The 10,220-nt window shown below is 39.6% G+C and overlaps 1 protein-coding gene across 1 annotated transcript in view; it reads right to left on the reverse strand.

Annotated features, from left to right (window-relative positions):
• Positions 1 to 341, reverse strand: part of LOC102838724 (putative tripartite motif-containing protein 75-like) — a 1,417-nt gene extending 1,076 nt beyond the window's left edge. The window contains exon 1 of the mRNA XM_006864556.1: positions 3 to 341. Within this exon, the coding sequence (XP_006864618.1) occupies positions 3 to 341 (339 nt within the window). The remainder of the gene's footprint in view (positions 1 to 2) is intronic.
• Between the last annotated feature and the right edge of the window lie 9,879 nt (positions 342 to 10,220).

Below are 10,220 nucleotides of genomic sequence, written 5' to 3' on the forward strand. Positions count from 1 at the left end.
ACCTTCTGATCCTCCTCACAGAAAAGGCTCAGGAGCTGATTGTGACTCTTGCACAAGCTTGTCTCTTCCTCTTTCTCCATCTTGCTCATGGTGATGTGAAGCAGCTTGGCAATTTCTGCCATATTTCCCAGCTGGGTGTTGTTCCTCAGCTGCATGTCTTGGCATGAGTGGCGACACACAGGGCAAAGAAATATGTCATGTTGATCCTTCCAGGTGTGCTCAATGCAGGAGTGACAGAAGTTGTGACCACATTCGATGGTGACAGGGTTTCTCAGGCAATCCAGACAGATGGGGCATTTGGTGTCTGCCAGGAGTCCTTCAAGGGATTCAGCAGTTGCCATTCTAGGGTGAAGGAAGATTCCGTCTGAGAGAGTCTTCTTACGAGTGATGGATTCAGTACGTCCTTCCCTAGATGTCTTGTGAGGCCGCTGGTTCTCTGTTGCATAAATTAGTTCCAATAGAAGTTCAGCTCACAATAGTAGCTGACAACTATTCTTGCAGCGTGTTGGCAGAACAGAAGATGTGAAACTGAAATATGCAATTCTCCTGGTCAGTCAAGGCACGACCTCAAGTTCCTCTTTTGTTCCTATGGGTGAAAAAGATTTCTTCATTTAGAAAAGGCTACCCATTTTTTAGTGCTCCTGCTTATTCAACCCACTGATACAGTTATTCCCAAATCATACAAGAGTCTGCTGGGTTATGAACACAACATGCAATTTTGGACTAGCAGCCAGGTTTTGTCACACACAAACCTGCTAGGGAATCTGAAGAATTGTATTTAACATACTCTACTGGCATTATATGGTATCTTGGTGTGGCACTGTGGGTTAATGCGCCAGAGTGCAAAGCCATTTGAACTGCAAGGTCAGTTGTTCAAGCTCACCAGCTTCTCGTCAGAAACCCTATACAGTGTCACTATGGGTCAGAATTGACTTGACAACAGCAACTGACATTATAAGATTAGGACTAGACTACAAGTTCTGTTAAAACTCCAAAGCCAATGAATTCAAATCCACCACCAGGTCTTTGGAAACCCTAGACAGCATGGGCTATGTATAGGAACTTAAATGGTAACTGTTATCAACAGCAACATTCTGAGAGTCTTTATTTTGTGCTGCTAACCACCAGATTAAGGAGCTCTGGTAGCGTAGTGGTTACGAATCGGGCTGTGAACCACAAGGTCAGCAGTTCAAAACTACCAGCAGTTCTGCGGGAGAAAGATGAGGCTGTCTGCTCCTGTAAAGATTTACAGCCTTGGAAAGCCTGTGTAGGGTCGCTATGAGTCGGCGGAACCGACTCCACGGCACTTAACAACAACTACCAGATTAGTATTTCAAACACACCATCTTCTCCTTGGAAAGACATCTGATACCATTGACTTTAAACTCTGCTGTTTCCTATAGTAAACATACTAGAGCATACTAGAGCAAAGTTTACTTGTTTTTCATATAAGCTTCCCAATAATTATATGACTCCAACTATGTTTATCAAGCCAAAGATTACAATAGATTTACCGTGAGTACCTGTCAACCTGGAAAACTCACATGATGAGATCAGAAGAATGGGAAACATTGCAAAAGTCACAGGATGTCTCAGAAATAATAAGATTCCAAAATGAAATAAAGCTGGAATACATGAATACAAATGTACATGCAATATTTGAAGCAGTTGATGGTAAGTTACCAAGAAGTGGGAATTTTATTAAACAAGATCCATAGAGAGAAGCTGAGTTTCCCTTATTAAGGATGTACTGATCTTCAATTACAGAGTTGAAGGCTTATTAGAGTTTCAGCTAACTATCAGGCCTTAGGGGACAAACATAGCACCCAACAGAAGACAATTCCTGGCAAAAACATCTAACATTTAATTGGATCACTGGGCATAAGATAAACCCAAAAAGCAACAGCACTCTTTTAAGGTAAAGGGTGAAGTACAATAAAGAAGCATGGAAACAAATATTCCAAGGGACTAATGGCCCATAAAGAGCTCTGATAGTATAGTGGTTATGAATAGGGCTGCTAAACTCAAAGTCGGCAGTTCGAAACTACCAACCGTTCCATGGTAGAAAGATGAGGGTTTCTGCTCCAATGAAGATTAGATTACAGCCTCAGAATCCCTGTGCAGGATCACTATGAGTCAGAACCAACTCCATGATATTTTAACAACAATGGCCTGTAGAAATCCAGTCAACATTACCTTGAGGCAATAAAGGCTAGATTGTATCTAGTTACCATGTTGACTGCTATGAAAAGAATTAAAAGAAGGACTTGAAAAGGAAGTGAAAGATGTTTGCTTGTATTTTATTGGCTATACAAAGGCATTTGAATGTGTAGATCAAAGCAAACTATAGATAACTTTGTGAAGAATGGAAATTCAAAATACTTAAATATTCTCATACAGAAACTATACATAGACCAAGATGCAATAGTTGAAGCAGAACAAGGGGAAACTATGTGGTTTAAAATCAGGAAAGGTGTGCATCGTGGTTGAATCCTTCCACCACACGTATTCAAATAGAGTACATCTGTGAATCGTGAAGGAGAAGCCCAATATCATCAGACAAAACAAAGCAGTGGTACAATCAATTGCAAATATTCACATTCAAGCTGAAGCTGAAGAAAACTCAAACAAGTTCATGGAGGACAAAACATGACTTTGAACCTATCCCACCTGAATTTAGAGACCCTTTCAAGAAGAGTGGTTGGTTCAAGCTCACCAGTCGCTCCTTGGAAACCCTGTATAGGGTCACTATGGGTCAGATCCAACTTGATGGCACTTAACAACAACTCAAGAATAGATTTCATGTATTAGGTGCAGTTTTTTTTTGTGTTGCTAAGTGTCATCTATTTAATTCAGATTTACAGTGATACTGCATAGAATTTCCAAGGTGGTTGAATCATCAACATTCATGTTAGTAGTCCAGTGCTTATCCTACAGGGCTACATTAGACACTAATGTCAGAACACCAAAAATTTGTGGGATAACATCAAGAAAATTATCCATGAAAATTAAAAGACAGGAAGGAAAGAAAAAGCAAAAATGGATGTCAGAGATCTCCTCTTACTTGTTCATTAGCATAGAGAAACTGAACCTAAATCAGCTGGAAGAAATGAGGTAGTAAAAGAGCTGAATGGAAATTTCAAAATACAACTTTTGAAGAGAAAGCAATTATAATGAAATATGCAAAGACCTGGAGTTAGAAAAGCAAAAAGAAGACTGTGCTCACTGTTTTTCAATATGAAAGAACTGAAAAAAGAATTCAAGCTTGGGGTTGCTATATTGAAAGATTCTATGGGCAAAATATTGAATTACGTTGTTGTGTTGTTAGGTGTCATTGAGTGGGTACCAATTCATAGCGACCTTATGTACAGCAGAATGAAACACTGCCTGATCCTGGACCAACGTCACTACTGTTGCCACACTTGAGTCCATCGATGCTGCCACTTGGCCAATCCATCTCATCGGGGGTGTTCCTCTTTTTCTCTGACCCTCCACCTTACCAAACATGATAGTGCTCCTTTTTGGCCAAGATTTGCAAACTTTATCTCTCATACTTTGGACATATTGTCAGGAGGGACCAGTCACTGGAGAAGGATTGAATGATGTAGGAAGCATCAAAAGAAGATGAAAGGAATATAGTCACTCTGCCATAAAGAATTGGTCAATGTTCACTCATTTCAATAAAAAATGGCATTAAAGAAATGAGTCCCAGGTACACTGAAGACATGGGCAATAACCATGCTCAAGAAATTGATGGAATACAAATTGATATGATAGAGTTTCTTGGCTATGCCAAGAAATTTGAAAGACAATTACCTGCCTAACCAATTGGAAGAAATACATATGTATGCCCATTCGAAAGAGAGGTGAACCAATGGAATGAAGAAATCATTGAAAACTATCATTAATATCACATGCAAGGAAGATTTTACAGAAGATAATTAAAAAATGATTTTAGTGAAGATGAATTCATATACTTACTGATGAAGATCAGAGACTGCAGCCTTCAGTATGGATTGAAACTCAAGGTAAAGAATACAAAATTCCTGGCAACTGAATAACATTACATTAACATTGTGATAAAGGAAGAAAAGATTGAAGTTGTCAAAGATTTCATTTTGCTTGGAATTAACACTAATGGAAGCAACACTCAAGAAACCAAACGATTTTGCATTAGGTAAATTTGCTGCAAAAAAAACTCTTTAAAAGAGCAAAGATATCAGTTTAAGGACTAAGGTACTCATGACCCAAACGATTTCATTTACAACCATCTTATATGCATGTGGAAATAAAGTAAATAAGGTAGACTGTATTAGAATCAACACATTTGAATTATGGTTGAAGAAGAATATATTGAAAGTATCCTGAACTGGAAGTAAAATATACAAAACTCTGTTGGAAGTAGTACAGACAGAATGTTCCTTAAAAACAGAGATTACAGGACTTCATAATGCTTTGGAAATGTTTTCAGCTTGGCGAAGTACATCATGGAGGGTCAGTGAAAAAGAGGAAGACCCTTGACATGATGGATTGGCACAAAAGCAACAGTAAGGAGCTCAAATGTAAAAAAAAATGAGGATGGCACAGGACCGGGCAGTGTTTCATTCTGTTGTTCATAGTGTCTCTGTGAGTTGGAACTAACATGATGACACATAACACCAACAAACTTTTGACAAATGAGTGAGGATTGACAGAGTGAAATAAACGTTACTAGTATAAGATCTAGCATAGTGGTTGTGAGTCAGGCTGCTAACCTCAAGGTCAGTGTTCGAAACTACTAGAGGTTCCACGGGAGAAAGATGAGGTGTTATGCTCCCGTAAAGATTTACAGCCTCTGAAACCTTGTACAGGGTCACTATGAGTCAGAACTAACTCCACGGTACTTAACAACAACAACAGTATAAGATCTACTGCCTAGAAGGGCCTAAGTCAATGTCAACTAATTCATACTTCTGATTTTCCACTCTCCATATTCTTTAGCGAATGAAACAATGTAGTCACCACTATATCTTCACCAGAGACAACTTTTCCATCTGGACACTTTTACATACCTCTAATTGTGCAATCTTGTAGCTCCTATCTGCTCTCCACTGACAGGGACTTAGTAACAGCCTTCTATTATAATTTGTTCCAAACGGAGATGCTCTTAAGGCCCACATTTCCTACCTACAATCCCAGTTTCTACTGGACCAAACTCTCTACAGTTCTCTCCTACCTTCATTGTCTCCCACATATTAGTCCCCTCTGACCCCAGGAGGCAACACTTTTGTACTAGCTTCCTTCAGCTCTCAACAGCTTTGCCGCTCCCTCCGGATTCAATCTTCTCCTCTAATACCACGGCCTAGTGTATTAGGATGCACTTCTCTGATCTCCTGATTGTTTTGACTTTTTTCACATTTTGGAAGTTCCCACTAAACTGCCAACATTCGTGAAAGTAGGACTCTGGTCTTCCTTTTTTCCTCCATGAGTGTGGCTTCCAGTATGTTTTCAATGTCAGTGTAATCTAAATGAATAAAACGATTCCAGTGTGACTGGCAAACGGCTTAACCTCACTGAATCATTGCACTATGCAAACTGGATGACATATTGTGAGGGTTGAGTCAGATCAAGTCTGAGAAGGGCATTATTATAGATATCTGCCCTCATGGTTCTTGTACCTTCAATCACCCCAACTATACATAAAAGAATGTCATACTCAGAAATCTTGGTAAGTGAGTCCAATTACGCATACAGGCAAGCCACTTTTAGCAATTTGTCAGAATTTGACTGCCCCTTTTATTTATCCTTGAAATTTAGGTAAGAGCTAGCTATCTGTATTTGTAGCACACTGGTTGGTATTGTTAAGTGCTATCAAGTCGGTTCCAACTCATAGCATACCTGTATAGTGTTTCTGATTGGCCGGTGGGTTTTCAGCCACCGACAATTCACTTCAAACTGATCTTGCAATCTAGTGCTTACTGTACATAGCCACACCAGGACTCAGTAGCATCCCAGTAGAAGTATAATACATGTGTCATGTTTTAAAATACTGCAAATCAGAGTTTCATTTTATTTTGAGGCTTAAATGTAGGCAATGCACACAGTAGGTACATGGAATCCCTGGCTTTTCCCTGCCCCCACATGACCCCATTCATGGCTTACCTTGAACAAGAAGGTTGCAGGGAAGAGTTGATGTGAAAGCTTGCCCAGACTGGATCCCTCTGTCAGCCTTACAGAAGAAAGTGTGGAAGAGATGGGACTCTGGCCCAATTTAAGGTAGAACTCTTAGGACTTTAACCACTATGATTGGTGGAGCCTTAACCTGTGGAGGTAGGAAAGGGGGTGAGCCCTGGAAGAGCTCATGTTTGATTGGTGGAGAAAGGGAATTTTGAGACTCAGTCTAGTGGGGTGGGGCAGGCACTGTGGTAATAGACATGATCTCATTAAATCTAGGTCTGATCCTTTTAGTGTTCTATAATCCCATCTTTAGGATTCCTGGTGTGGCACTGAAGGATCCGTGTTGGACAGCAAAACACAAGTTCAGCATTGCAAACCAACCAGCTGATCCACAGAATACCTGTGAAGAATCGCTATCAGTAGGAACTTCATTGAAAATACCAGTTTTAAAACACATAATAGATGAATATACACATGTACCTCACTAGATCGAAGACACAGAATTCCATCTGACTACATCTGTGGAAAGACAAGGTGGAAAAGCTCCAAAACAAGACCGGGTTGCAGACTGTGGAACAATCAATTGGTCATATTCAAGTTCACGCTGAAGCTGAAAAAAAAAAAAAAAAATCCACAAGAGACAATATATGACCTTGAACATATCCTATCTGTATTGAGAGATCATCTAAAGAACAGATTTGCTGCATTAGACACAAAAGACAGAATGCCAGAAGTGTGGGATAGCATCAAGGATAACACAGGCAGAAAGCAAAAGTTCATTAAGAAGACAAGAAAGAAGAAAAAAATCATAATTCACAGGATAGGATTTTTCCCCCCTGCTCCAGTTGATCTTTCTTCTCCTCCTGGTATTTGTACTATATGTATTTTTCATGTTTTGAAAATGCCCATAGGTCTTGATTTTTTTTTTTTTTTCCTCATCCTTTTTCTCTTTGAATTTCAATTTTTGAACTTTCTATTGCCTTATCCTCAAGCTCTTTAGTTGTGTTGAGTGTACTGATAAGCCCAATGAGGCACCATTTTTTGACTGATAGCAATTTTCTTTGATTTTCTTAGAGTTTTCATCTCAGTTTATATTATTCATCAGTTCTTGCATCTTTTTTTTTTTTTTTTTTTAAGTTTTATTGTGAATTATGTGACAGTTTACATGGGAGAGCATCAGTTTTACATTCAATCCCCTCCCCATGGTTACAATCCCCTCCACGCATCACCAATCAAGGAAAGGGTACATCCTATAAACCTGCTTTACCTTTCCTAGCCCCACCCCCAACCCCCTCAGGCATCAGCACACAGCCCCTCTTCCACCCTGGGTCCTGAGTCCCCAGCTGCTCCATCTCGCTAAGTCCTCATCTCTGCCTCCATCTCAGGGATCGATGCCTCTCTGGGTAGGGTTCCACTTTCCTCTCTTCTCCCTTCATGGGTTCAGGGACCTCCGCTTCCAGTCTGCAAAGTCAATTATTCCCTTCCTTGCCACAATATGCCCACTTTTACATTTACAACCTTCACAATCAATCCTGGTAACAATGATGCACCCTTGCATCACAAGAGATCTATTAGCATTTCCTTTAATCAATCCTGCCTAGACAGATTGGATACTATTCAGTGGAGATTCTACTTTCTTCCACGCCCTCTGGATCTAGGTTCCCTCTTAAAAGTTTGTAAGCCAATCACTTCTTGCCTTTGTAAATCCCCCATTTTGGATAGCCAATGTCCAAGTTGCCCAGCCCTGTCTACTCTGTGTATGGAGGGGGTGGGAATGATCCCTGCTGCAAAGATTTGTTCCCTCTTTTGAGCTACTGCATTCATAGGTGTAGGTCAAGTTCATCAAATTGTATCAGAGTACTCTTTTTTTGTCTCTTCTTTCTTCTTCTAGTTGAGCTCTGATCATCCAGTCATTGAGGCTAGGTCAAATGGGTATTATCTCACACGACAGGATTTTATAGTTCAATTTTGAGTAAGAGCTATCAAGATTAATGGTGATCATCACAACAGTAATTGTAAACAGCGTGTACTTTAAAGGGGGGAGTAGTTAATCATCCATTTTAGGAACAGAGGATCCTTAGACTATCAAGAAGGAAGAGCATGAGTGGAGGGTGAAATCCTACTCAGAAAAGTGGTCAAAAGCAGAGGTGGTGGTGGAGAGATATAGACCATCTGAAGACGCTAGGCCCATGGTTTGAGAAATGCTGTGTCTGCGGATAGGACTCTGGTGTGCAAAGTTTGACCAGTGAACATTTAAATGAATATGTATTTTTTGTTTTGTATCAGTCCATCAATTTTTTTCCTTCGATTATTTGTAAAATATAAGATAAAAAGGGAAACCTACAGGTTAATAGGGGGATAGCTGTTTTTCTAATTAGAGGCTGTTATCATCTCTGGTTGCATAATGGTTGTGAATCAGGCTGTGAATCCCAGGGTCAGCAGTTCGAAACCACCAGCTGTTCCGCGGGACAAAGATGAGGCTTTCTGCTCCCGTAAAGACTTACAGCCTCGGAAAACCTGTATAGAGTCACTATGAGTCAGAACCAACTCCACAGCACATTACAACAACAACAACAACATCATTAAGATGAAAAACACTGTATGATTGGTTGAAAGTAAGGCTGGTGTTCTTGTTTGTTTACCTTCACTCAATTCACAATGAGAAACAAAGTAAATAGAGTTCGTACTGTTAATTGATGGTACTTGGATGGGATTTCATTCACTGTAATGAAGCAAGTATACGATTTGTTGAATGTAAAACTTATCTAATCTGCAAACCTTCACTCAATTCACAATAAAAAAAAAATTTTTTTTAAATGGTTTGAAACAATCTGAAAATTGCTCTGTAGTGCAAAGAAATGAGGAGGAAATGAATCAAATAGAAAATTTCAAAGGGCAGCTTGAGAAGACAATGTCAAATATTATAACAAAATGTGCAAAACTTGGAGTTAGAAAACCAAAAGGGATGAGCACAGTCAATATTTCCCAAACTGAGGAAACTGAAGAGAAAAATTAAAGCCTCAACTTTCAATATTGAAGGATTCTATCTGCAAAATAATGAATGATGCAGAAAACATCAAAAGAAGAATGAAGAAATGCACATAGGTAAATGAAGATCTGAAAGGCTGAGTAGGCCTATTGTTTACCTCTGGAAGCACAGTTTAATTATTATATGGAGTCCTGCTGTGATACTTCAGGATAAGCACTAGACTTCTAACCACAAGTTCTGTGGTTCAAACTCACCATTTGTTCTTTGAAAACCTTTTGATCTTGATGTTGTTGTTAAGTTCCATGGATTCAGTTTTGACTCATAGCAACCCTGCATAGGGTTTCAGAGGAGTTGCTTATGGGGATGAAGTGCCGACCTTGACATTCAAACTGACCATGTAACCGAATGATGTGTCCTATAGTGCCAAAGAAGGACTCTCTCTGAAATATTATACAGTGTCACCATTAGGCAGAACCAACTCATCAGCACCTTACATTATGTTGTTGGAGTCATGATGTGGTGCTGAAGGTTAAATACTGGACTCTTAACTGAAAGGTCATCAGTTCAAATCCACAAGCTGCTCCTAGGAAACCCTATACAGGGTAACTATGACTCTGAACTGACTCCAGAGCACTTAACAACAAGAACATTATGATGTTATTGTTGAGTGCAGTTGACTTGGCTCTAACTTCTATCTACCCTATGCACAACAGAACTAAGCACTGCTGGGTCCTGCACCAACATCATATTTGTTGTTAAGTTTTAACATATTGTTGCAACCACTGTGTCAATTCATCCCACTGGGGGTTTGCAGGTGATGTTCAACTTTTCCACTGACCCTTTACTTTACCAAGCAATGATCTTCTCCCGTGGATTCGTCCCTCCAGACATGTATAAAGTACTTAAGTCAAGCCTCAATGCTCTTGCATCTAAGAAACATTCTAGCTGTGTTTCATAAAAGGAAGATTTGTTTGTTTTTTAGCCAGTTCATAGTACTTTAAATAGTTTTGTGTAACACCATCATTCCAAAGCATCAATTCTCCTGTTTCCCTTATTCACTGTCCAACTTTCACAC

The sequence above is a fragment of the Chrysochloris asiatica genome, unplaced genomic scaffold, assembly GCF_000296735.1.
Source record: "Chrysochloris asiatica unplaced genomic scaffold, ChrAsi1.0 scaffold00066, whole genome shotgun sequence".
Classification (NCBI taxonomy): Eukaryota; Metazoa; Chordata; class Mammalia; order Afrosoricida; family Chrysochloridae; genus Chrysochloris; species Chrysochloris asiatica.